At 29.6% G+C, this 27,144-nt stretch overlaps 4 protein-coding genes across 15 annotated transcripts; 2 read left to right on the top strand and 2 right to left on the bottom strand.

Moving 5' to 3' along the window:
- Positions 1-113: 113 nt before the first annotated feature.
- On the bottom strand, positions 114-4,912 carry LOC124423594 (protein vav). 6 transcript variants are annotated; one of them, XM_046961486.1, is made up of 9 exons: positions 4,562-4,912; positions 3,749-4,253; positions 3,603-3,671; positions 2,787-2,976; positions 2,170-2,535; positions 1,704-2,024; positions 1,204-1,608; positions 815-1,086; positions 114-739 (listed from the first exon to the last, which is right to left on the bottom strand). In XM_046961486.1, exons 2-9 carry the CDS (start codon positions 4,156-4,158, stop codon positions 382-384), a joined length of 2,391 nt encoding a protein of 796 aa, XP_046817442.1. In that variant the 5' UTR covers positions 4,159-4,253; positions 4,562-4,912; the 3' UTR covers positions 114-381. The 6 variants fall into 6 exon arrangements, with proteins under 6 accessions (XP_046817442.1, XP_046817446.1, XP_046817447.1 ...); XM_046961490.1 differs by lacking the exon at positions 2,787-2,976 and adding an exon at positions 3,291-3,417 and having other exon boundaries at positions 4,612-4,912; XM_046961491.1 differs by lacking the exon at positions 2,787-2,976 and adding an exon at positions 3,291-3,417 and having other exon boundaries at positions 2,170-2,532; positions 4,612-4,912.
- A 439-nt stretch (positions 4,913-5,351) lies between these two features.
- LOC124423317 (glutaminyl-peptide cyclotransferase) lies at positions 5,352-7,435 on the top strand. Its single transcript, XM_046960906.1, has 6 exons — positions 5,352-5,623; positions 5,771-5,914; positions 6,014-6,283; positions 6,392-6,553; positions 6,639-6,864; positions 6,967-7,435. The coding sequence occupies exons 1-6, from the start codon at positions 5,528-5,530 to the stop codon at positions 7,116-7,118; spliced, it is 1,050 nt and encodes a 349-aa protein (XP_046816862.1). The 5' UTR covers positions 5,352-5,527; the 3' UTR covers positions 7,119-7,435.
- Positions 7,436-7,639: 204 nt separating this feature from the next.
- Positions 7,640-10,211, bottom strand: LOC124423791 (leukocyte elastase inhibitor-like). Of its 5 annotated transcripts, XM_046961993.1 has the most exons (9): positions 9,898-10,208; positions 9,719-9,770; positions 9,231-9,358; positions 8,995-9,174; positions 8,723-8,933; positions 8,434-8,648; positions 8,177-8,356; positions 7,957-8,092; positions 7,640-7,883 (listed from the first exon to the last, which is right to left on the bottom strand). In XM_046961993.1, exons 3-9 carry the CDS (start codon positions 9,306-9,308, stop codon positions 7,723-7,725), a joined length of 1,161 nt encoding a protein of 386 aa, XP_046817949.1. In that variant the 5' UTR covers positions 9,309-9,358; positions 9,719-9,770; positions 9,898-10,208; the 3' UTR covers positions 7,640-7,722. The 5 variants fall into 5 exon arrangements, with proteins under 5 accessions (XP_046817949.1, XP_046817946.1, XP_046817947.1 ...); XM_046961990.1 differs by lacking the exon at positions 9,719-9,770 and having other exon boundaries at positions 9,938-10,211; XM_046961991.1 differs by lacking the exon at positions 9,719-9,770.
- Positions 10,212-10,547: 336 nt separating this feature from the next.
- On the top strand, positions 10,548-27,125 carry LOC124423788 (lethal(2) giant larvae protein homolog 1). Of its 3 annotated transcripts, none has more exons than XM_046961983.1 (14): positions 10,548-11,735; positions 18,127-18,224; positions 18,704-18,794; positions 19,874-20,115; positions 20,249-20,387; positions 20,677-20,864; positions 20,956-21,241; positions 21,355-22,114; positions 22,188-22,347; positions 22,465-22,610; positions 22,738-23,254; positions 23,403-23,614; positions 24,277-24,409; positions 24,598-27,125. In XM_046961983.1, the coding sequence occupies exons 1-14, from the start codon at positions 11,652-11,654 to the stop codon at positions 24,680-24,682; spliced, it is 3,141 nt and encodes a 1,046-aa protein (XP_046817939.1). In that variant the 5' UTR covers positions 10,548-11,651; the 3' UTR covers positions 24,683-27,125. The 3 variants fall into 3 exon arrangements, with proteins under 3 accessions (XP_046817939.1, XP_046817937.1, XP_046817938.1); XM_046961981.1 differs by having other exon boundaries at positions 10,549-11,735; positions 20,650-20,864; XM_046961982.1 differs by having other exon boundaries at positions 10,550-11,735; positions 20,650-20,864; positions 24,616-27,125.
- The last annotated feature ends 19 nt before the right edge of the window (positions 27,126-27,144 follow it).

Below are 27,144 nucleotides of genomic sequence, written 5' to 3'. Positions count from 1 at the left end.
TATATATATATATATATATATATATATACACATATGTATAAATATCTTCATGTGTAAATTAATTGATCGTGAATTGAAAAGAAAATCAAATATTAAAGAAAATTATTAACAAGTAAGATTGGCATTGAAAATATTATTTTACAAGGTGCTTTGCACAATGTAAACGTCATGGTATATTTCATTTTGCTTTTTCTTTTCATTTTTTTTCTTTTTTGTATGATTTTGTTTTGTCTTGTTTTTTTTTTGTTTCTTCTTATATTTCTTTTTTTTTCTTTTTTTGTTCGTTTTCTTTCTATCTCTTCAAAATATATTTCACTCAATTTATGATTGCACGATAAGATAATTGCGGCATAGATAAGAATTATTACTGCCGCATTTCCGTTATTCTTCCTCAACATACTCTTTAGGAAAGAATCCTACTTGATCGCCTATCTTTCCCTTCCACCATCCTTTGGCATCACCTTCTTTACTTAAGACAACAACTCTGCAACCACGTCGAAGGCTCAATTGATTACGTTCGCTACCATGAAAATCGAATAATGCTTTGGCTAATACACGACGGAAAGGCCATAACAATCGTTGATCCAATTTTTCAAAATTTTCTGCTAATGAGGCGCGTTCATAGTACTCTACAAGTTCGACGACACTCTTAAAAAATCTAGATTCACTGAGATAATAGAGATCTGCACCATCTACATCACGTTTGAATATCTTAATGTGTTTTACCGCACCATCGGCCCTATAAAATGAAATTAAGATTATACACATTCGTATATTTTCATTTATATATAGACACAATAAATACAAAACTTACTTGATACTTAATGCATAATTAGTTTCATGCTTAAGTCGAGGTTGGCCAGCTGGTCTTATTCTTAACATGTATGTGCCGTCCTCACGAGGTTCAAGTTTATTAGATGCCGTGTCTCGTCCCATTTCTCCAACAAACCAAAGTTTTGCAGAAAGTGCTCTTTCACAAGGCAAGGGTGGTGGTGGTGGGGGTGGAGGTGGTATTGGCATACAACGTCCTGAATGTGCAATACATTGTTTGTGTACAGCAAGGCGACATACTTCGCATCTGTAACCCTATGTACAAAAAAAGGTAAGATAAAATAATAATAATAATAATAATAGAAAAATAGTATATATTTCTTTTTTATTTTATTTTTTTTTTTTTTTTTTTGACAAGCAAAATATTACTACCTGAAATATACAGCCTTTAAGGAATCTACCGCAACGTTGACAACTACGTGCAGTATCAAATGTTGTAAGTTTAAATTTATGATTCGTGTTTCGACATGCAGCAGGATTTACATTATCCATCGCATCTTGTAATGCTTTAATCCACATTTGCTTTTGTTCTTCTGTCCTTGCATATAAGGTGTATGCAGTGTATGCTTGTTTATGCACAAGTAACCATTGATAAGACCAACGTGAATCTCGGCCAAGAGTTCGTCTACCCGTATGATCCTCAAGTCTATAATCATCTAAACGTAAAAAATCTCTATAACAATATTGATCACCTCTTCCCGCTTTACATATTAGAATGATTTGCTCAAAAACAAATGCATAACGGGCTTTTATTCTTTGATCACCATGTGCTTTCACCTGAAAAGAATTTGATAAAATAATCATTGTTAATTATGACAATAATTTACGATGTTAACTTTCATCGTATATTTGAAAAAATATTAAATATAGACCTTAAGTTCTCCATCTCTTAACAAACGTCCATAATCTTTTAATTGTGCATCTTCAGGTACATCCCAATCAATTATCGATGCTTCTATATCTTTTATGATATCTAATGTGTCTGCATCACGTTTAACTTCGTTTATATATTGTGCTACGTCTACCATAACTTCTCTCGCTTCACTTAATTGACGTCTGTCTTCGTGCCAATCTCTAGGAGTCTCTTCCACTAACTTATCAAGTAGCAAATGATATTTTAGCACCCTTTGCATTGGTACAGAAAGTATATCACGTAATTTAAATTTACCATTATTGGAATCTTGTTGGCATCTCTATAAAAATAAATATACATATATATAATAAATAAGTAAAAAAAAAATATATATATATATATATATATATATATATATATACATATATCAAATAAATATATCAAATAAATTAAAAAGAAAAAAAAAAAAAACAGAAAAAACTTACTATGACTTCTTGATTAAAAACTTCGTTTCTCGTACATGCTTCTTGTAGCGTATTTTGTGCAAGTGTAAGATTTGCGCAATAATCTCCATAAATAAGAAACTTTTCTCGCCAATCAAGAAAAACTTGAGCTAAGGCAGCTCCATTTCTTGCTTTACGAAGTTGACTATGGAAGCCAGCATGAATTTCGGACAATTCTTTTATACCAAAAAATATTCGTGCGGCGTCTTCAGGTCTTAATAATGATGAAAGTGGTCTCGCAAAATGTTTTAATAAACTGTTGAGAACATCTGAGTAGTTTCTTTCAGTCTCTACAAGTTCTTGAATAACATAGTCCCTCTTTTCTCCTCCTGATATTGCACCACCCTGCTTTACGTTTGTTTTATTAAATTGTAAAACAATATATAATAATTATATACAAATGAATGATTAAAAAAAAATATAAAAATAGCTAATATTGTTAATTTTAATAATAAACACAACAATTTTAAATAACATATGCATATACATATATGAATATTATTTGTGTTAGAAATATTGATTTGATATTTGCCAAGGAAAGGATATAATGAATACACATTGTGTATAGAAATCATAGGAAAGCATAACAAAATAATAACCTGAGCAACAGATGGAGGAGGTGGCAGGTGTAAACTACAAAGGTCCTGATAGATCTCTTCACTTTGAGCATGACTGCAATAAGCTCCATAACCATCTTCTTCTCCTACAGAGTCATCATTGTCTCCTCCTCCACCTGCTTCATCACCCTCTCTCCTTCTAAACCTTCTGCGACGACCTTCATCTTCGCGCCTTTTATACAGAAATGTAAATAGCCATGCACTATCTATGCATCATAACATAGCTTAATTTTTTGGACACTATTAAGCTATGAAGGGTATGATAATGTTACTAAAAAGTTTAAACATAAACTAAAAACATTCATGGCCATATATCAAGTTGGATAAGTATTTTGAAATAGTACCAGTATCACATTATGAATGATAATAATGTATAATAATTGCATTATACTATTGCTTTTATCAAATTGATTTATAAAAAATTGTGATAACTGGAACTTTTCTTAAACGGCATATTAAATTCTCAGGATACAAAACGACATATACCTTCTCTGTAGAAGGCCAGTCGTGTTGAGGGGGAGTTGAAAAACAGAGCAATTCCTGATAAACTTCAGACTCACCTAGGTCCATAGGCCTAGGCTTTATGGTAAACGCCACCACTCCTGCCGTGGGGCTAAATTCATTAACAAAATTACTACAAATCTACTTAGCTAAAAAATGCCAAAAGATTTGCACCAATTTTTAAGAATTTAATTACTTATAATTTTATTTTAATGTCTACTATATTTTGATCATTGTAATGAATATACGTCTTAAAATCATATATATTAAAATTATTTATAGTATTCAGACACTTACCCTACACCAGCACTTTGCAAATCCTTATAAATATCTTCTTGAGATCGACTATGGCCTACTGAGAAACCTCTGTAATAGACATATTATATATTAAAATAGAATGACTGTGTTTCTAAATAAGAAATAAAAATCTAAAAATTACTTACGGAATACCCTTTTGTCTTAGACGATGACAATTTGATAGTGCTGATAGTGTACAAAGTACACGTTGAAAATTCGATAAATCAAATAACATAGAAGGTTCAAATAGGTCAGAATCTGATAATCCGAAAATAGTTGAACATGCAGACAGAAATACTTTTATATTTCGTAAACATAAAAATTGTGCCATTTGTGGTTTCTGATTAACATCTTTCATATCTATGCATCCTGAATCTACAGTCTTTAATAAATTACAAAGTAATACTCCGTCTCTTAATGTGTAAGCAAGATCAAATGGTGTTGCATTTGGCCAATTGGCTTTGTGATCAGCTCTTAATGCTCCACATCTTGTTAACCATTTAGCACATTCACGCCAGCCACTTCCTGTATCAGTTGCACAATCTGATCTACTCATTTTCTTGCTTTTTGTTAGAATTAATGAATGTGTAAAATTAATTTCTTCTTAATATATAATATCGTAGTTTTTTGAAGTCAGCATTTCTTCTGTTTCTATTGTGAAAGAACAAAATAATAAAGAATAATACAAACATAGAATTAAAGAAATTAATATAAATAAGAAAGATGGATACAGCATTACATTGTGAGATTTTTATAGATAAGGTGGATTTAAAAACATATTAAGATATTCAAAAAAAAAAAAAATAAAACAATACTAACTTTATTATTTCAATATCATTATATGGAGATAACATATAATTTAAAAATCATATGACATATTAATGATAATTAAAAATCTATTCGAATGAATTTCTTATAAAGAAAAATAACAACAATATATAAACAATAATGGAACTAACAATAAAATTTAAAATTTTTCACGATGAATGATAATTTTTCATAGGCGTACCTCCGTTCGTCGGAGGGAATTGTAAATGCTTTCCTCTCTACTATATCTTTTTCTTAACCTTTAATCTCCGTTTTGTATGTTATTAAAATGTATATCCATTGCCTTATTTCTTTGGCTTCGTATTTAATGAGGCTTGTATTGTTTATAAAATTTAATCGGTAATGACGTTATTGTAAAACATTTCGTAAATTTAAGATTTTAATACGCGTGTAGCTTTTCACAAAACACGCTATTTCTTCATAGTCGTAACATTACGCCGTCCAACCTATTAGACCGTAGCGGCCATATTGATATTTCACATTTTTACAATCGATAGTTCGATTTTAGTACGATCAAGTACTTACGACTACTCGATTAGTATAACCAATGAAAGAAACTATATTTACATAGAACATATAATTTAATTCTTAAGAATATCAGATAATTTCAAATAAATGAATGTGTATCTCTTTCATTTTAATGATATATATATATAATTATTATTTAGATTAAAGGTTATTTAAAATAAATCATAATATATGTAAAAATAATTATACAAATGTTATAAAAATTAAGTGTATAAAATATTCATATTTTTTTTCTATCTTTTCAAGCAGTCCTATTCGTCCTGACGAATAAAATAATATATATTTTCTATAAATTTAAATAAATTTATTTGCCAATATATATGTATGTTTATATCTCATTTATATCTCAATGAAGGAAAAAATTGGAAAAAATATTATCTTTTTATATAATATATGTATATTAAAACTAAACTAGTTATCAAATGTATTATAAAATGGACCAATCAGATAATTGTTAGTATTACATAGGTCAACGATATCATGTGTACTATTCTTCAAAGACAGCGGTTTTGATATGTAACATATTTCTGTTGTATTCGATTTAAAACATATTTTATAATAATTCTAATATGTTTTACTTTATTTCGTGCGTGTTTTTGATAATTATTGTACCATGTATACCTAACGAGATTATTTCACAAAATGTACCATTTCACAGAGAAAAGGTATGGAATATATTTGAAATATTCTTTTTTTAATTTTTAAAATAATTCGATCTTATTTTCTTTTTTTTTTTTCGTTATACTTTATATACGTATATTATCTAATAAAATTTTATAAATATCCTAAATCATTATTTTCTAACAATATAGTATTATCACGAACCAATATCTTTAACAAATGAACAACTCATTACACTTGCTGATATGTCAAATGTCACTAATATGGAACATGTGTTAGATAACATTTGTGTTGTCAGAGTTGTAGGTAGTTCTCAACATAAAAAAGTGAAAGAAGTAAGTAGTAGTAAATATCAATATTGATTTCAATATAGATAAAAATTATAAACATCTTATATAAAATTTTTAATGTATTATGCTATTCTTTTTTTATAGTACATCATAAAAGTCATGAATGATCTTAATTGGACTGTAGAGTCAGATATTTTTGAGGATGTAACGCCTATATTTGGAAAAATTCAATTTGAGAATATTATTGCAAAATTGAACCCAAATGCTACAAGGTATTTATCATTAGCTTGTCATTTCGATTCAAAATATACCAGAGAAGGAGATTTTGTTGGTGCCACAGATAGTGCAGTACCATGTGCTCAAATGATTAATATTGCTACTGTCATGGATAAACAACTAAAGTCTATTAAAAATGTATGTTTAATTATTTTCTTTTTTTGTTTTTTTCGTTTTTTTTTTTTTTATGTAATAATTGTTTTCGGAGGTGTTTCCTTTTTTTTTCAAAGCACTATTACCTTTTAGCAAAATGTGAGTTTAATGTTTATTTTCTTTGACGGAGAAGAAGCTTTTAAATCTTGGGGTCCAGAAGACTCCATTTATGGAGCAAGACATTTAGCAAATAAATGGCATAACGAACGTACCACACTTATACGAGATATTAATATTTCTGAACTTGATAAAATGGTATATTATTAATAACAATTGATCATAGAATGGGTTATAAGTACAATTTTTTTAATTTATGATTTTATTTTCTTTCTTGTTTCAGGATATATTAATACTTTTAGATTTAATAGGAGCTTCTGATCCAACATTTTATAGTTATTTTGAAAATACTCAGAGGTGGTATTCGTTACTCATTAATCTTGAAAATACTTTAGCAGGATTAAGAAAATTCGAAAATTATTCCTATGAGAAATCAGAACAGAAATACTTTCAACCATATTCTATATTGGCAGATATAGAAGATGATCACATTCCTTTTTTGAGAAAAAGTATGATAAATTTACAAATCTTGTTCTTTTCTTGTTTTTCTTTTTTTGGTTTCACTATACTTTGTTATTACTACAAGCTTATAATTTTTAATTTTCTTTCAGATGTTCCAATTCTACATTTGATACCATATCCATTTCCAACTTTTTGGCATAAATCAGGAGATAATCGCAGTAATATAGATATGAAAACAATAGAGAACATTAACAGAATTCTAAGAGCATTTATTGCCTCATATTTACATATCAATGTATGACAATTATTTTTTACTATAACCGTATACAGTAATATTATGAACATAGGTATCAATTATATAACTAAAATATATTAATGTATTTGTTAAACAATGACACTTAATGTCTGTTATTTATATAAATTAGAAAGAGAGAGAGAGAGAGAGAGAGAGAGAGAGAGAGAGAGAGAGAGAAAGAGAGAAAGAGAAATATAACAAATCAATATCTGTATACAAAAATATGTACTTATTGTATATATGATCAAAAAATTATTTTATGTTAACCATGTATATTTTTATATGAAATTTATTATCTTAATTTAATAAGTATTTGAATAAAATAATATTATTTTTATTTAAAAATATAAAATATATGAAAGGGCTTTGAATTTTGAGAAATATAAATTATTTATTTATACAATGTATTGTGTTAAATTATTATTTATTATATTTAGTTTCAATAAATACAGCATATTTTTTAATTCTACATATATATATAAAATATTTAATACAATAAATTAAATTATCTTTATAAAGAAGGAATTATTAAAAAAGTAAATACTCTATATTTTATTAGAAATATTATGAACAGGTACTACATACATATGATGTAAACAAAATAATTATTTTATAATTCGTCTTTTTCCACAGGAATGTTAATATCTTTTACACTACCAAAGAATATTGGTATTTTACTTGGTTTGTGATAAATAATAAATAAAAATGGACGATTGACTAAAAATTCTTCTGGGAAATCTATCAATGCTCTTTTTAATCTTATCTGAGCGACTGTAAACAAATATAATTTTATATAATATCTAAGAAACATATTTACAAATGGTATATCAAAAATCGTATTAACCTGTAGCTGCAGCAGCTTCTGAACCTTCCTCGTTAACTTCAATGAAAGCTTTTTGTAATATTTTACTTATTTTTACAGGTTCATTTGTAAGATTACCAAAATCTGCAGTATCTTCAAATATGGAATGTAAGCCCATCTAAAATGATTTTCTTAGTACATATATCATCAATTTTTATATAAATTATTAATTTTGGAAACAATGCTGTACTAATAATTTTACCTTGCGCAATATATTTTCCAGATCAATTGTAATCTCATACTTAAAGCGGGGAAGAGATAATTCAATGTCTATTTCATTACGTGATGCTTCAGAAAAATCTTCCCATTTAAAATTTTTTTCCAGAAATTCAAGTCCATTAATTTCATTGGGCAGCAGTATTATCATTGCAATATCTTGATTCTACAAAAGTTTAGTTAACAAAAATAATATATTATAAAATGATAACTGCTTTTTAGTTTACAATTATTAAGACTTACTATATATGGTATTTCAATGAAACGTGCATTTAAGTTTGAAATTTCTCCATAAATATATTTGGATCTTTTATACATCATTGGTACTAATTTTTTCTCTGTTTTTGATGTATGAAAAAAAATATTTTTAATTAACTTATCATCAAATTTATGTAGCCAACGAGCTTTAAAGTAAACTGCATTTATCAAAATAGCTTTTGTATCCTCATCAATATCATCTATAACATAGATATTAGTGATAATTCATTATAATCATATATCAGTTTATATATTCTTATATTATCATTTATACCGTTGGAAAGAATAGTAGAAATTTTGTCCCTTGTTGCTTTCTTGACCCATGTATTAATTTCATTGATTGCTTGTAATTTATTTTTAAAATTTATTATTGATAGGCCACAATTGAAAACATCTTTGCTCACTGTAGTAAATTCACTGAGTACTTGAAAATTATCTTGCATATATATTGCATTGGCTACTTGTAGTTCTATCTCTTTTATATCCTAATAATAATATTTAACATTAGTATAACATTATGCAATAGATAAATGTTTATATTCTTACATTTAATATAGAAATTAAAGATTTTATTTCATTGTGGGAGACATCAATGCTGCTTGGATAAAGAACAGTTTGTAATTCATTAGATGTTATTCCTTTTGATCCATGATGAAGTAAAGACAGTATAGTATGTAAGCTAAGTGGTGATGTTATAATATTCCCATCGAATTCATCTGATAATACCTACAATATAAATTATTTATAAGCTATGTCCTGATATAATTAATTAAAAATTTTACCTTGTAAAAATTACTAGAAAAAAAGCAACAAGAATTTGCTACTTTTTGCAAAATATTTTCTTCCTTCTGGACAGACATCTCTTCTGAGGATAGGTTTGTGATTCCAAACAGGATAAGGAGAAATAAAGCTATAAATAAAATTTGTTTTACATATATCAATTTTATTTTAAAAGTAATATTGTCTTTAACACAATACCTATTTGCTTGGAAAAATATGATCATTTTTATATAAATTATAAGAATAAATATTAGAATCAAATAAAATTATAAACAAAAAATTATTTTGTATAACCAGCTGTTACAAAATACTCAACTGTTAAATATAAATGAGACAAGATAATCTAATCTTATCTTATTTACAATTTCGTTACAATAGCATTTACAATATATAAGAAATATACATATATGTTTATACCAAACTGCATATAATAATATATTGTATGCTAACCGACTAATTCAATCGTCTTTACGATTTGCGCATTACTTACGAAATACTGCAGTTCGTTACGAAATATGTTTTTAACGATGCTGTCAACGAAACTAAAAATTTTACACAAATAATGTCATAATAAAAATACATATATACATAAAATATATTTGCGATATGATTTTTTTTTAAATATATTAAATACGATATTATTGTTTTTAAATAATATTTCTGACTCACTCTATGAAATTAAGGTTATAGTTGAGTCACAATTACTCACTCGTAGGTAATACGTCTCTATTCACAATGTGAATGTATTTCATTGATGTTATCATACTAATCGATGATGGAAATATCAAAGAAAAAAGCATTTTCAACGTGTTATGAAAGTAGGACACATAGAAGGCAAATTTCTAAATCATTAATGAAGCTTTTATGAATTCATTTCTATATAATCTACTTTAGCATTATTTATACTATTAATGCAATGTTAACAGTAAAAATCGAAAAGTTAATATCCTTATATTGCGCAAGATTATCTTTCCTTTCGTAATATTTTCTGCTGCGATATTTCAAATTTAAAAACTGAAAGAAACATTAATAACGTTAGTAGAACGCGAAATTGAGAAAAGAAAAATTTATAGAGAATATTCGAAAATAATAAAATAAAGGAAAATAATAGAAGAGAGGAAAGAAACAACAACAAAAAAAAAGAAAAAAGAAAAAAAAGGAAAAACAGTCGATAAAGAGAAATTGAAGGAATTCAAAGAGGATAGTACGGTCCCGCGCAAAAGAGAAGATTTTAAAAGTTGGTAAGAATGATAGGAGGTCATTGTTCGGTTGGTTCGCGCGGGTTGCGAAGATGCCGAAGCTGGACGAAGATGAAAACGAGAAGACGTCGGAGATGGCCGAGAGGTAACGAGCAACGGCGATGCATTCCGAAAGAGACCGAGCAACGTGATTGGTTGAAAAAAGGAGTTAACGGGCGAAAGACGCGACGGACGCGAGAGACGGACGTGGAGAAGCAAAAGCTTACGCCTTCGTTCTTTGGGATATCGATGTTTTTACGCGTTCCCAGAGGCCACGAATTACATGGAAAGACGAAAGATTTAACGGCCCATATAATCGGACATTTCATCTGATCGATCGTAAATATTCATGTCGAAAAGATTGTAAAAAAAGGAAGGGAAGCGGCTGACACATTGCTCCAGTGCGGTGGATTTCAGTGAGTGAAAGAAAAGGAGATAGATAGATAGATAGATAGAGAAAGAGAGAAAAAAGTAATAAAGAGAGAGAGAAAGAGAAAAAGAGAGAGAAAGAGAGAGAGAGAGTGTGTGTGTAAGAGAGAGTGAGAGGGGAAGAAATTTAGTAGAAAGGAGAGGGGGTCTCGAAAAGCGAAAAGAATACTGGGGAACTGACGTGTTGCGGGCGCATCGAACGTGTGCGGTCAACACACCTTGCGACGAGAGGTACACGTTATTACGGTATGTCGCGCGATATATTTATCGTTCATTCAAGAATGTTTTAATTACAATTCATCTGTTCCGAGGAAATTACGGTATAACGTGTATGTTCTCTTCCTCGTCCGTCTCTTTTCTGTGTTGTGATTTTGTGTGTGCGCGCGCGCGTATCTGCCCTTCTTTCCAGCAACGAGACGATTACGACAACGACAACGACAACGAAGACGACGACGAAGACGACGACGACGACGACGACGACAATAATAACGATACGACGACACGACGACGACGACGACAGTGGCGGTGACGATAACGGTTAGTACGAGTACGTACTGTTTTTCAATAATTATATTAAAAAAAAAAAGAGTTGCATTTCCACGTTTTATTCTACGCGCGCGCACGCGAGAGAAAGAGAGAGAGAGAGAGAGAGAGTGTTGCGTGTTGGTTTGTGTGTGTGTGTGCGTGCGTGCACGAGTTCTCCTCGGCACTTAACGCGTTGCCGCGTGTTATCGTTGGCGAACGAAAGCAACGAGGATGCTCAAGTTTATAAGAGGGAAGGGCCAGCAACCCACCGCCGAACGGCAGAAACTTCAGAAGGATCTCTTTGCCTTTCGAAAGGTGAGTAATAGTACATAGTACTAGTAGTAGTAGTAGTAGTAGTAGTAGTAGTAGTAGTGTAGTAACGGCAATATCATCGGTTATATATTTACGTGTAGACACATACATACATATCTACGATATATATGTATATACAGAGAAACACGAAATACCTGTATGTTGTCACAGGCTATACACGCACATTATGCATTTAATACCGGCTAAAACGTGCGATCAACGATGCGAATGTAAACGATTATTCCGTATATATATATGTATATATATACATACATACACACATATATTCTCTCTCTCTCTGTCTATCTATCTATCTATCTATTTATCTTTGTCTATCTCTGGCTGTTTTTTAAAATTCTCGGTAATATAAAAAGAAATTTTCTCTTTCTCGCGAACGCAAGAAATGAAATTTCTATTTAATTCGAAAAAGTTTACGAATTTTCTAATGCTTTTCAAATGTATACATATTTATGCGTAAGTACATTTATAACACGTACATATTATTATTGACGGTACGCGTAGATTGAAAACAAATTTTATTCAGGTACTTCCAATGTTTATTCAGACTTACGAGAATGTTTTTAATTTTGATACGATAGAACGGGATCAACAATAAAAAAAAAAAAAAAAAAAAAAAAAAAAAAAAGAAAAGAAAAGAACAAGAACATCTCCCTTTCTAACAATCGCATTGATATCATTGTGAAATGTGCTTTTGTTTGGTACAAGGGGCGGGGTGAGAGATAAAGGTGAGAGAGCATTCATGTTAGTTATATAGCGAAGGTTACAAAATGCAGTCGAACGGGATCTCCTAGGAAATGGAAGGTGATTACGTTCTTGACTAGCAATGTACATACATATTTACATAAACACACACACACACACACACACACACACACACACACACAATAAACAAAATTCTAGGTTCGTTCGATTGTTAATCTTTTTACCGTCATTTTTATCGCCAATTCTTCAATCTTTAAAGATTAATGATAAAATAAGAAGAGAAAAATAAAGATACAAATAGATTTCTAATGATTTTCGGATGACGCATAAGAGAAAACGTAAAATAAGATAATAAAATGGAGACAAACTTTCTCACAAGTTTTATTTTATCCTTTTTTATGTGTGTATATATAAATTTTTTTCTTTTTTTTTTCTGGTTTTTTTCTTTTTTTTTTTTTTTTTTTTTGTTTCCTTTCGTTAATCATAGCTTCGTAAAGAATAGGAAAGTCTCTTTGCCATTTAAATCTTCTCAACGAGGAGGGATCACGTTACGAGGAAACCACGAGACGCGCACGTATTTTTATCGTCATTTTTTTTTTCTTTTATTTTTTTTTCTGGTATACATATACTATATTGCCTTTTCGTCGAGAGAAAAAAATTCTTCAAGGTGATAGACATCAGCAAGGATTATCGTGTATATTTTCAAAAAAAAAGATATATATATATATATATATGATCATATTTATGAGCCAATATAATTATGAGTGGTATAAAATAAGATCAGAAAGTTAAAATTAAAATTAAAAAAGAAAAGACAATAAATGAAAAAAAGAAATAATTTTATCGCCTAATTCGTATGATAATGATCTAATTATATGAAATACTCAATAAAAGTAATTTTGTTGTAATTTTTGTTTTTATACCACTTTTATAATCGTTGGCTTATATATCTCTGATTATTCACTTGTGTATATATATATATATATATATATATATATATATATATATATATTATATGTAGAAAAAAAGAAGAAAGTAATAAAAAAGAAAAAAAAATGGAAGAAATGCCGAGAGCCCCGAGAAAATCGTCGAACCGCGAGGAACGCGTTTTACTTTACCGAATCTTTCAAGGTTGAAATACGATACTACCGCTGTCATGTGTCTTACGTACTTACATCCGTTACAAAAAAGCACGTGTGCCCATATACGTTTTATCAAGTAACGTACTCTCTCCTCTCTTTTTCTCTCTCTCTTTCTCTCTCTCTCTTTTTCTCTCTCTTTTTCTCTCTATCTCTCTTTCTCTCTTTCTCTTTATCTCTTTCTTTCTCTCTCTCTCTCTCTCTCTCTCTCTCTCTCTCTCTCTCTCTTTCTTTTTTTTCTTCCTTTCTCTATTGTCTCTTATATCTTTCGATGCTCCACTTGCCAGATTATTAACACAGCATTATTATTACGTATATGTAATTTAATATGGCTTATTGCATATATTCATGCAAGAAGTAATGCGTTTCAACCCGATTTTATTCATAATTGTATTAAAAATCGTTATATTAAATGTGAACAATTCTAACGTGAAAGTTGAATGATATCAAAATAAAGTTAACATTATAATCGATACAGCGGACTTATTTAAAGATGACATATTAAAAAATTTATTTTTCCTTAAGGGATATTAATCTTGGTGGTAGTTAAATCGAATTAGAGACATTAGATCTCTAGTTCTCTTAAAAAAAAAGAACAAGAAAAGAAAGAAAAAAAGAAAAAAGAAAAATAATTTCATTTTTAGGAACGGAAAATTCTCATCTTTCGTTTCATGCCTTATATATTTAGCTATTTATCACAATAAACAATATATATTGTAATAATGATATATATATTGTAATGATTTTCATAATTTTATACTCGATTAACAATAATAATAATAATAATAATAATAATAATAATAATAATAATAATAATAATAATAATAATAATAATAATAATAATAATAATAATAATAATAATAATAGTCATAGTAATAATAAGTCGCATGTGCATATGCAAACATGAGTATATTCCTGAGCCGATGAACAACGTATTGATCTTTTTTTTACTTGGCAAGTAAAAAAATAAATCTAGAAATAAATATGAAGAAATTTAAAAAAGAAAACCTTTTTTTTTTACACGTACTTTAATTAGAGGTAGTGTTTTAAAATTTTCTATTTTTAAAAATTTTCAATTAAATAAGAACAGAGGATTGAAAGAAAATATTGTTATTTTGTTCTTTTCATTTTTTCTTTTTTTTTTTTTTTTTTTAAGTTCATCGTTTTACAGGTTACATAATTTATTTCTTATTCGTTTGAATATTACATGTTAATGTTATTTACGTAGAAATAAGTAGATAGATAGGTAGGTAGGTATATCTAATTATTAATATTTCATAAAAAATTATCTTAACTTTTCGTCTTTACCTTACTGCCTAATAATATGACGGATTTAGATAAGTTTGTCAGGTACGAAATCTATTCGTAAGTTCGAGAAGCACCGTAATTTAACGGTAAACAAGTCAAACGTTGATCGATGGCTAATTTTGAGCGTTATGAGACAGGTATACGTTATACGTACGTATATTTTATTAGTATTACAGGTGCCCTTCCCGTAAAAGTCAATATATTGTAACGTTGCCTTTACTTTCATTATACTTGAAATTACCTAGTATACTTTTCTTTTTTCGAATTGTATCATCGATAAAACAATATTTTTCTTTCGTGAAATATATACAAGTATATAAATATAATATGTGAAAAATGTATAGTATTACTTATACTACTAGTGTAATTATATATTATATCAAGTACAAATTAAAAATTTTATATATAAATAAAATAGGTATAGATTGTACGTAAAAAAAAAAGCAAAAAAAAAAGCAAAAAAAAAAAAGAAAGAAGAAAAGAAGGAACACGAACAATTTCAGATACGTAGTAATTATTCATTTTATGACGATAAAATATGATCAAACCTAAATAATATCTCTGTGTGTGTGTGTTAAGTAAAACACGTGATGTTAGAGAGGCTTGACGTGTGTTTTTAAAAAAATTTTTTTTTCTTCTGTAAATCACGTAACCATACTCTAAATTTTTCTAAGAAATATATCATTAATTAATAATTTTCATTGATGACTAATGATTTATTGTTTTATTTAATGAAGAATGGCATTAGAATGACATTTTTATCGGTTCCGGATCTACGAAAAATCTATTACGAAACGTAAAACGATGTTTTTCGAACGATACTTTTATTGTTGTACGAGTTGTTTTGTCGTTTGACCATAATGAACGTTATATCGTTATATCGGTAACGTTACTTTAAAAGAGAAAGAGACGACACGATTGTGGTACGCAACAACGGTTGATTGATTTGGATTAAAGTACTCGCGTACTTGACCAATTGGGGCGTTCGTGTCAAGCGATCAAGGCTTCATTCGTTCATTCGTTCAAATTTTTCTTTATATTTTTAACAGGTTATTTTTTTTTCTTTTTCTTTCTCTCTTTTTTTTTTTTTTTTTTTTTAAGAGGAAAAGGAAGAAAGGAAAAAAGATGGAACAAAAAAAAACTAAATAAGAACGAGGAATAGATCGATCGATCGATCGATCGATCATCTTTCGAAACGTTCGATCGCGATATCTGTCACCTTTTCTTTACGATTTTGATTCGTTATCATCACAAGTATGGAAAGGTTTTTTTGTCTATAGATCGATGTAAGAGTTTTCGAAGAACTCACAATCATTTTCGATTAGCGAATACGAGGACTATGCAAACAAAGTATCGAGAAGAAGAGGAAAGGATATAACCTATGTTTTAGATCGTGAAGGACGATAAAGACATTTTCCTCGGAGATATCTTTTCGCATGACGATTACCAACAATTCTACGAACTTCTCGAATGAAACGAATGCCGTGGCGTCTTTCTTGATGAATGTTCGTTGTAAATACGATTCTTTTTCGTGTCGTTAACTTTTCCCGGTTAATATATGTATTTACGTATATATTCTCTGTGTAATAATGACTTTGATAAATATCATTGTGTCCACTTTAAAATTTATCATTAAAAGAATGTTGGCCGAGCGGCGATGACTTATTATGATTTAATATCGCATTAAATTCTGTTGTTAGAAATTAATAGGGAACATTTTTTATGTTTTCGTTCGTTGTTCTCTTTTCTTTTTTATATTTTTATTTACTTTTTTTTTTTTTTCTTTCTTTCTTTTTTCTTTTAACCAGAAGAAACAATCTTTCTTTCGACGCTTTCAGGCGATTCATGTAAACGATCAATTTCTCTGGTCATTATAGAAACAAAATCAAAGGCATGAAAAGAGCTCGATAGAAGATTTTTATCGATAGATCAAAAATCGTACTGGTACTCGAACGAGCATGATTCATAACGCCATAACGGCGTATCGTTTCTTCGTTGCATAACTCGAGATCACGATAAGATCCCTTTTCCATTACCTTCGATATAAATGCTTTTCCTGAGTTCTTTTTTTTTCTCTTTTTTTCTCTTTTTTTCTTTTACAACAAGTCCTAATGAAATAATTATTTTGTCATTCGTACACGCGAAAAGAAAATCGGTGATCAATATAAATGGCGATTAATAAATAAGGTGCGAGATAATATGCATCGTGAAATGGCAGACGGAATCAACAGGTCGATATCCCTTCGGATGTAATCGATATTGAAAGTCTAGAAGACGCGATCTAGTTGACGACACGAGGTCATCAAGATGATCGTCGTGGTCGTCGCGAGGAATATTATTATTATTATTATTATTATTATTATTATTATTATTATTATTATTTTCTTTTTTTTATTTATTTGTTTATTTATTTTTAGTAATTCTACGTATGAAAATCAACGAGATAAAATCGTGTCGAGTATGTTGGTACTACGTTAGCGCGAAACCCTATCGAGTTTTAATTCTATCGTTCTTCCTTCCTTTCTATCTTTCTCTTTCTATCGTGCGATGTACATTCAGTGAGAAAAGAAGAGAGAAACAGACAGTGTGAGAGAGAGAGAGAGGGAGAGAGAGAGAGAGAGAGGTTTAATATATATATATATATATATATAATACACACATATGCGCACGTAAACGCACGCAAGCACGCACATAGAGACATTTATCACGCGCAAGTACACACACGTGGAAAGAGTTATGAATTAGGTCGTTCTCGTTTTCTTTTCTTTTCTTTTCTTTTTTTTTCCTTTTCGTTTTATTGTAACAAGCCCATTAAAGAAAAAACAATCGATAATTCTCTTTCATTCACTTGAAAATTAATTTCAAACAAGTTGGGCGCGTAAAATAGTTTCATAATTCTTGAGAGAAAATTTATATTATTTTCGTAATCGTGATAATTTAAAGGACTCTTGCCAAAAAGACTTGAATATTAGAAAATTTCAAATTTCATGGAATAATGTCTAACGAAAAGAAAAAAATTTATTGCTACGCACAATTATTCTGATCGAATATTAATGTAATAAATGAATGTAATATAGTATACGATATATTATATCGTTCATTTAATATATCAATAAGTAGATTTCGAATGCTTTCTAAAAGTTATTCTTTCTTGTAATAATGTCCATTTTTTTTTTTTTTTTAAGATATATATATATATGTCTTTCTTTTATTTACTTTTACAGACGGTGCAACATGGTTTCCCAAACAAACCAACAGCCTTCGCATGGGATCCGAGTTTACGACTAATGATCATCGGGACGACATCCGGCGCCATCAAAGTGTATCCTTTTGTTTTCCTTGCGTCTTCACTTCGCAACGTTCGTTCGTCTGTCTCAGGCATTCCTTTCTTTCTTTTTATTTTTTGTTTTATTGTGTTTTATTTCTTTTTCCTTCTCTTTAGTAGTAGAAAGATATAATATGATTCACGCGTATCATTGGAACCCAATGATTTTTCGCATTGAACAACTAAATTATTAAAAATCATCGAAATTTATTTTTTTTTTTTTGTGTGCGGAAAAAATCGTTTGAATGTGTGTGTGTTAATTTTTATATTTCTTCTTTACGTTCGAATGACTGAAAAAAATCGTAAAATTTCGTTCTTATATATATTTGTTATATTTCCTTTATATATATATATATATATATATATATATATATATATATATATATATATATATGTGTGTGTGTGTGTGTGTGTGTGTGTGTGTGTGTATGTATGTATGTATGTATATAAAATCCTTGAATCATAATTGACAACAGATTTGGAAGACCTGGGGTTGAATTTTATGGTCAACATTCCAGCGAAAGTGGTGAAAATGCAGTTACAAAAATTGTTGCTATACCGAATGAGGTAAGAAAATTAATGAGGTTATGTTTATTTATTTATTTATTTTTGTTTTACTTTTGTCTCCTTTTCTTTTCTTTTAATTAATATTCGCAACGTATGCATAAGATTATAAGTGTTTTTTCTTCTTCTTCTTTTTTCTTCCTTTCTTTTTTTTTTTTTTTTACCTCCTCTTCACCCAACGTAAGATTATGGGTCTTTCATCGGGAACTCAGCGAAACTGAAGTCAAAGTTTCAAAAGTCGTGCACACATAGTGCGAATGTATGTAATAAGATATCTTGTATATAGGGCGCCAGTTTGTAAGTTGCATAATCACAGGTAAATACACGACATATTCGCTTATGCACATTCATACGTGTTTCATTTCGTAACATAATACTCTTAAACGTATTCATAAGTTAATTGCAAAAAGCTTCTTTTTCTAAGTAAAACTTATTTTTAGAACTCCGTTATAATAAAGATAAACTCGTTATAGTGGAATGATGATTAAATAATTTAATAAAATTTCATTGTGAATTTGAATGGTACAGGATTCATAGAATAATAGAAAGTTGATGTTATTGTTAATAATAATAATAAAAGTAATAATAATAATAGAACGAGAGTACGACTTTTTCTCTATGTCTTTTATATTTCTTCGTATATCTTTGTACTCCCATTTCTCGTGAAATGTCTAAAAAAAAAAAAGAAAAAAAAAACATAAAAGAAAAACAAGATAACCGAGGATAGGTGTATTTATTTAGGTTTCCTAGAACGACCAACGCTAGATTTGCTTCTCATTTTTAAGATCGATTGAGAACGTATTCTCACAGTGTTTGCACAATACCGAGGACGGTACTAATACTTACAATCCGTTATCTTGATAATTTCTTGAACGAATCTTGTGTCTGATAAGATAATGAAACAGTTTATGATTTTATTCTAACAACTTATTATATTGTTTGATTGAATCGATCATTTCTTTTCTCTTTTTCTTTTTTTTTTGTTTTTCTTTTCTTTTTTCTTCTTTCTTTTTCTTTTTCTTTTTTTCCATCTTTTTCCATAAATATTATATGAAAATACATATCGCGATATTTGACGACAGGGCCGCATCGTTTCTCTCTGCGATGATAATTCTTTACACTTATGGGAAATCAATGAAAATTCAGTTGTGGAGACAAAATCATTATCATTGGAGGGGAAGCTGAAGAAAATTTCAGCAATATGTTTGGAATCAAGTGGGGAACATCTGCTTTTAGGAGCAGAGGGAGGTAACATTTACCTTCTAAATTTGAAAACATTTGCAGTACCCGATAACATCATTTATCAAGATGTAGTAATGCAAAAGTGAGTTTATTTAAACTGCATTAATTATTAATCGTTAATTAATTTCATTTGTGATCGAAATTGCAATAATTTTATAATAACAATGTAGTAAAAATTAATTAACATTTTAACGATTTTTTGTATATTGTAAAAGTGTACCCGACGATTATAAGAAAAATCCAGGAGCAGTGGAAGCTATAGCAGAACAACCAGGCCACCCGGACAACATACTTATTGGTTATAATCGAGGTTTGATGGTACTCTGGAATAAAGCTACTCCAGGAGCACAGCAGGTAAAATTGCCCGAGATTAAGTTTTCTGAGAAATTTTGTGCATCTGGAAGTATGTAGTTTTTATATTATTATTGGGAAATGTAGTGGTATGCTTAGAAATGGTTAATTTACGGTGAGATTGCTTTATTGGAATATTTGTGGGGGAAGAAAACAAACAAAACAAAAAAAAAGGTTGTGCTTAAGAATGGTTTTGTGAGCTAATATTGCTCGTTCCTGACTGTTGTTTGTGTCTTTGGTGGTTCTGGCGAACGTGTACGTGCAGCTGATGGGTTTGTTTTCGCGTACGCAGACATTCGTATCCACGCAACAGCTGGAATCAGTGCATTTTATTTCTGAGAGTCGGTTTGTCTCATCTCACAACGATGGATCCTATACGTTCTGGAGTCCAGGTAGCGATGCAGTTCCAGACCCGACGACTCCGTATGGACCTTTTCCTTGTAAAGCTATTACGAAAATTCTTGTATATCCCACTGCCGAGTAAGTTATAAACATATACATATCAAACTATAATTATATTTATTTTTCATCGATACGAGAGAGATTTTCATGAAACGATCATTTTATACAGGCATGGAGAATTGGTGCTCTTCTCTGGTGGTATGCAACGTGCTAGTTATGGCGATCGTCATACTATCACTGTTATGACGAAGGATAAACACGTCGTATTTGATTTTACTTCAAAAGTTATTGACTTCTTCACTGTATTTGCCAGAGATGAAGACGGCAATGAAATTCCAGACAATCCTGAGGCCTTGATCGTATTAGCAGAAGAAGAAATTGTGGCTATTGATTTAACAAATCCACAATGGAAAATGATGGCTCTCCCGTATTTGGTATCGCTTCATGCCAGCGCGGTAAATATTTCTAGATGTTAATTTTAATGAAATGACATTTCAATGAAAAATTAATGTTTCTATATGAATATGTACCTATATTTGCAATTTTGTTCATAAGTACATTATGACAGGTAACTTGTTCTCAACACGTTCCAAATGTTCCCGAAGAACTTTGGGATTCAATAATGTCTGCTGGAAAAGCACAGACAGAACACTTATACTCGGATAAAGAGTGGCCCATCGACGGAGGAACTATTTTATGCAACAAACCAGAAAATCCTGATAAACTTGAAAATAGAGAATTGTTACTTACCGGCCACGAAGATGGAACCGTAAGGTTTTGGAATGCATCGGATGTCTCATTAACGCCTTTGTACAAATATAACTCGTCGATTCTTTTTACCGGGGAACACTTGGACGTGCTTGAGCAACCACCGGAAGACGATGAAGATGAATGGCCACCGTTTCGGAAAGTGGGCACATTCGATCCATATTCCGATGACCCACGTCTTGCAGTAAAAAAAGTTCTTTTGTGTCCGTTATCATCAACGTTAGTAATAGCAGGAACAGCTGGTCACGTAGTTACAGCCGTAATATCTTCTGAACCAGTTAATAAAGAAATAAAAGCAGTGACGATGAATATTGTAAATGATCGTGATGGATTTATATGGAAAGGTTACGATCATTTGCCTGTAAGGACAGCCAGTATATCTTTTGCAATTGGTTTTCAACCTCAAAGCATTCTACAGTTATATCCACCAGCTGCTGTTACAGCATTAGCAATGCATAGTGAATGGGGTTTACTTGCTACGGGTACAGCTCATGGTTTAGCAGTATTTGACTACACAAGGGTAAAGCCTGTTACTGTTAAATGCACACTTAATCCAAATGGTATTTATTATTTGTTATATGATTATTTAGATTCGACTTGAAACAATGATATTAATTCAAATGTTCCGTATAGATCTTTCTGGTGCAGGAGACACACCAATTTCTAGGCGAAAATCATTTAAGAAATCTTTAAGAGAATCCTTTAGAAGATTAAGAAAAGGAAGATCGCAAAGACGGACAAATACTAGTAGTAGCCCGACGAGAAGTACCGTAATAGAGAAAAAGAAAGAAATGTTTGTTTTATCATTTTATTCAGTATAAAATATTAGTTATTCCTCTTTTTTTTTTCTTTTTCTTTTTCTTTTACAATAAATTATTATTAAATTAACTTTTTATTTCCCTTCGAGAAGCTCTAGCGTAGCATCTTCTCCAAGTGCCGATTTATCTCCCATGGAATTAAAGCCGGTAGAAAGACAAGTTGAAGCTAGGCCGGTAGATGATGCGTTAGGGTCTATGGTACGATGTTTATATTTCGCCAGAAGTTATATCATAAGCAGTAAGTTAAATATTTATTGTATAACTTTATCAAATAGCTTTATACTTGACATCGAACTTTACCAAAATAAAAACAAAACAAAACAAAAAATAATAAAAAATCATAATATATTTTGTGTCAATTTTAGTGCAAAATACAACACCCACGCTTTGGGCAGGTACTAATAACGGGACAGTCTACGTTTTTACTTTAGCGATACCTGCCGGTGTTAGGAGAACGGAAGAAGACGTAAATTGTACGCTTGGAAAAGAAATACAGTTGAAGCATCGTGCTCCAGTTATTGCTATAACCATATTAGACGGTTCTAATGTACCTTTACCAGAACCATTTGAAGCAGAAAAGGGAGTTTCTCCAGGGCCAGATATGACATCACCACATAGAGTATTAATAGCGAGCGAAGAACAATTTAAAATTTTTAATCTACCATCGTTAAAGCCAAATTGCAAATATAAACTTACTGCTCATGAGGGATCCAGGGTGCGTAAAACTGGATTTGCTAAGTTTACGTGTCCTATCGATTCTACGGGAGTGCATGTTGAAACATGTTTACTTTGTTTGACGAATCTTGGAGATTGTTTAATACTCAGTATCCCAGAATTAAGAAGACAACTTAACGCTGCTGCAATTAAACGAGAAGATATTAAGTAAGTTCAAATATTCTCTTTAATAAGAATTTTGATATTCTGGTAAACTGTCTATGCGCGTGTGTGTTTGTGTGTGTTTGTATATGCGTGCTCGCACTTATTTTTGATTTTTTTAATTAAAAGAATCGATTTTGTTTTTTTTTTGTAGTGGCATTTCGTCCCTAACATTCACAAAGTCTGGAGAAGCGTTATATCTTCATTCAAGTTCCGAACTTCAACGCATCTCGTTATCAGCGACAAAAGTAACAAAAGCCCATTGTACACTTAATTTACCACCTAGTGCTAGAGTATCTGCAGAAACTAGTGCAGAAGAACAAGCTGTTAACGAAGATGCAACTGAGAATGGTGTTGTAGGTTCCAGTTAGTATAGAACAGTTTTTTCATCATACATAATTACAAATATGTGAGCAATTTGCATAAACATGTACCTTGTGGTAAATTATATGTATGTATATATATATATACATATATGTTATATATATATACATATATATATATTGAAGTATTCGCGTAGTAATTATTACTGAAGAAAGAATCAAAAATTTTGGGTACTTATGTCTAAAAACGAAACATCGTACCTTTCCATATGCCTAATTATTATTATTTTCTTTTCCATCATTTCATTTTATACATCCTTCATGCAAAAGAGGATAAGATTCATATAGTATATATATGTATAATATTGTAGAGAATATTTGGAAATTGTAAACAATATATTTAAGTATTTAGAGTTATGTATATTAGGAGCAGAAATAAGAATAAGGGTTTAGGTAATAGTTCAATAGAAATTTATGAGAAGCCCAAGTCATCTTTTTTCTGCATCCTACTATATATACATATACACACATATATGTATATGTGTGTGTGTATATATATGTATGTACTAAAGAGCTATTTGCTATTGGCAAAACCAATAAATTTGCAATCTCAGTAAGTACTGCTATAAAGTATTGCTCATTTAGTGGAAATATTGAGTGGCGCAGTAGATCTCCAGCTTCGATTCTTGAACACGTATCTTTTAGGTGGTGAAGAATCTCCAAAGGAACCTTCCCTGCAACCTTCCGCAAGTATCACTGAGGTGAATGGGGAAGATGAACGACAGGATTTAAGTTCAGTTGGAGATATCACTATTGACAGTGTTAAGGATCATTTACTGTAAGTCGAATATCTAGTATTTATCAAATACTAACGTCTAATGCGCCTATATTGCTTTTATAGTGCAAAATCCCTGTGAAGCATGTATATTATTATTGCACGAGAGTATGTTATTTGATCCTGCAATATGTCGTAGTTCCGCCAAGCTAATTAATGAATATTTGACGTACTGACCATTCTTTTGGCAGTAACAATTCAATTTTCAGAAATGCTCCATCATCAGAAGAACTCCATAATCGTTTGACAGGCCTTAAAATGGAAGTGACATCATGAACTTCTATAATAATCACATCAGTTTTAATTGTAAAAAAAATTTAGTAGATTTTTTAAATTTGAATTTATAATATGCAGCATTAATGTTAGTTACTATATGTTTGACTATAATGTCAAAAATCATGTGTAAAAGCTGCTTAAGTTATATACCTGCCAGGAATATGAAGACCTTAATATTTATAAACACCTTTGGATTTTTATGAATATTGCGCACTTCATTTTAATTTTATTTGAGTGGTCTTGAGGAACTTCGCAGTTTAGTGGAACTAGGCCTAGAAAATATTACATTTTACTCAATTCAATCACGTTTCACTGCTAGTTTCCTTTTAAAAAGAACACATGAGCTTTTTTTAATACTATTTTATTAGAAAAACCTTGTGAATGGTTACTGTGCAGATTCATTAGATATTAAGATATCTAAATAATATTCTGAGTAATATTGATTACAACATAATGCATATATATATATAGATGATACAATTTTAATGAAATAACTGTTTTTTTTTTTTTTGTAATCGTATTTTAATTTTTAATTTAATTTTGCATCTTTTAAGATAAGATACATCGTTGATATAATCATAGTTTAATACTTATTGCTGTACAGACAATAGAGGCACTTGGTAAATTGTGAGTATGGCAGCCATATTGTAATACGAAATATAAGTTTATATAAATAATTAAGCTATAAGAAACAGTATTGAAAAAACAAATAATCAAGATATAAGAAAGTATACATATACACACACACAATACACATACACACACACACACACACACAATACACATACACATATACACACATATACACAAGATAGTCCAATGAATATTAAAATACGATTACTGTTTCTTGAAAACCCAGTATTTGCATTTCGAATGATACTGACATGACTTAAATTGACTGCAATATTTTAAATGTTCTGAACAATCAATATGTTTCATAAAATGCAAAATAATTCATATATGATTTTGATGTTCTGAACATAAAGACAAATATAGATACTTAAGTACAATTACGTTTTTTCACGAACAAGCATAGAGATTATATATACATAAAAAAAAAAAAGAAAAAAAAAGAAAAAAAAAAGAAATAAAAAAGAATAACATACCAATTGCCATGACGCAAGTAATGAAGCGTGTTAAAAATATATTTTTTATCCATGTTACTTATATAATCATAAAGTCTTCTTTCTATTTTCTGTGAAAGTTACTTAAAATCCTCCCTTTCTTTTCAAGAAGCAACATTAACTGTGCAAATGTTAAAAGTCTTTCCAAACTCTAACTTATTTAAGTAAACAATTATTTGAGAATTATTCTTTGCAATGATGATTCGTCGCATATTAATTTATAATAGAAAATTTTGAAACCAAACGAATCTGTTGCAAGATTATAATAATTATATTTGATATCTCTAACATTTGATCTCATTGTCAATAGGAATATTTTTTAGAAGTTATTCTATTGTTTACAATATTATGCGCTTCAGTTTGGGAAAGACTTAATAAAAGATTTAAAAAATTGCAGAACACTTGACAAGTTATTCTGAAAAGAATCACTATTTTTTTTCTTTTTATATTTAATTGACATATAGAAAGCCAGTGATCATTTTACTTAACTGGGCGTATTTTATCACTTTTACAATTTATTGATAACAGCGCTTAGCGAGATAATAGAACCGATATATATATATATATATATATATATATATATATATATATTATTTTACATACAAGTATAGTATAATGTTGAATTACATGTATACTTTTGCTTTTAATGCTTTTTTTTTTTTTATTATTATATTATATCTTTTAATATATATAAATCATTGTATAAGGCGATTTATTTTTATTTGCCACTTTCAGTACAATGTTTTAAGAATTGTTTGAACATAATTTAAAAAAAAAAAGAAAAAAGAATTAAAAAAAATCTAAAACAAGAAAAAGAAAGAAAGAAAGGAATAACATTTGTACGTAACGTATTACGTGCATTTGCATAAAATATTAAAAGACTCAAAAAAAGAAATGGCAGCAACTACGTTATTCTACGTGACTGGCCCAAAACGTTTGACTAACGAAATATACAGATTGACATGCCTGGTCTAAGTATATATACATATGTATTAACTTACTGAACATACGTCCATAGACAAATGTACAGTTTATTACATGTAACGTTATTTGCACAGGGCCTTTGTAGATAAATCTTGTAGTTACATCATTACCATGCACATATACCAATTAAAAAACTTTTATTAAGTTTTCCTATAAAAACTCACTTATTAAAATTCACATACACGCATGTATACATCAACGTGATACTAAACTCTCTCAGTTTAGCTATACATAAAGTACCACATACAATTTATCATATAGCTTATTGTATAGTATAACGATTTATTTTAATAAAGGAGATAAAAATATACTAATGAATCCGCACTTAAAATAAATTATCGATTTTCTATTATT

This window comes from Vespa crabro, chromosome 4 (assembly GCF_910589235.1).
Source record: "Vespa crabro chromosome 4, iyVesCrab1.2, whole genome shotgun sequence".
NCBI classification, from domain to species: Eukaryota; Metazoa; Arthropoda; class Insecta; order Hymenoptera; family Vespidae; genus Vespa; species Vespa crabro.
This window is presented reverse-complemented; position numbering and strand designations above follow the sequence as displayed.

What these genes read in the sequence shown, in the direction of transcription:
- LOC124423791 (XM_046961990.1), bottom strand. Translation starts at nt 10,028, where the DNA reads ATGCTTTTTTCTTTGATATTTCCATCATCGATTAGTATGATAACATCA. An exon ending in TAGAGACGTATTACCTACGA is followed by an intron (nt 9,359 to 9,937) that starts GTGAGTAATTGT and finishes TTTTATTTATAG; the next exon opens with CTTTATTTCTCCTTATCCTG. An exon ending in TGGAAAATATATTGCGCAAG is followed by an intron (nt 8,093 to 8,176) that starts GTAAAATTATTA and finishes AAATCATTTTAG; the next exon opens with ATGGGCTTACATTCCATATT.
- LOC124423788 (XM_046961981.1), top strand. Translation starts at nt 11,652, where the DNA reads ATGCTCAAGTTTATAAGAGGGAAGGGCCAGCAACCCACCGCCGAACGG. An exon ending in CAAGATGTAGTAATGCAAAA is followed by an intron (nt 20,116 to 20,248) that starts GTGAGTTTATTT and finishes ATATTGTAAAAG; the next exon opens with TGTACCCGACGATTATAAGA. An exon ending in CAGAAGTTATATCATAAGCA is followed by an intron (nt 22,611 to 22,737) that starts GTAAGTTAAATA and finishes TGTCAATTTTAG; the next exon opens with TGCAAAATACAACACCCACG.
- LOC124423594 (XM_046961486.1), bottom strand. Translation starts at nt 4,158, where the DNA reads ATGAGTAGATCAGATTGTGCAACTGATACAGGAAGTGGCTGGCGTGAA. An exon ending in CTAAGACAAAAGGGTATTCC is followed by an intron (nt 3,672 to 3,748) that starts GTAAGTAATTTT and finishes TGTCTATTACAG; the next exon opens with AGGTTTCTCAGTAGGCCATA. An exon ending in CTCCTCCATCTGTTGCTCAG is followed by an intron (nt 2,536 to 2,786) that starts GTTATTATTTTG and finishes ACAAACGTAAAG; the next exon opens with CAGGGTGGTGCAATATCAGG.
- LOC124423317 (XM_046960906.1), top strand. Translation starts at nt 5,528, where the DNA reads ATGTTTTACTTTATTTCGTGCGTGTTTTTGATAATTATTGTACCATGT. An exon ending in AACATAAAAAAGTGAAAGAA is followed by an intron (nt 5,915 to 6,013) that starts GTAAGTAGTAGT and finishes CTTTTTTTATAG; the next exon opens with TACATCATAAAAGTCATGAA. An exon ending in TTTCTGAACTTGATAAAATG is followed by an intron (nt 6,554 to 6,638) that starts GTATATTATTAA and finishes TTCTTGTTTCAG; the next exon opens with GATATATTAATACTTTTAGA.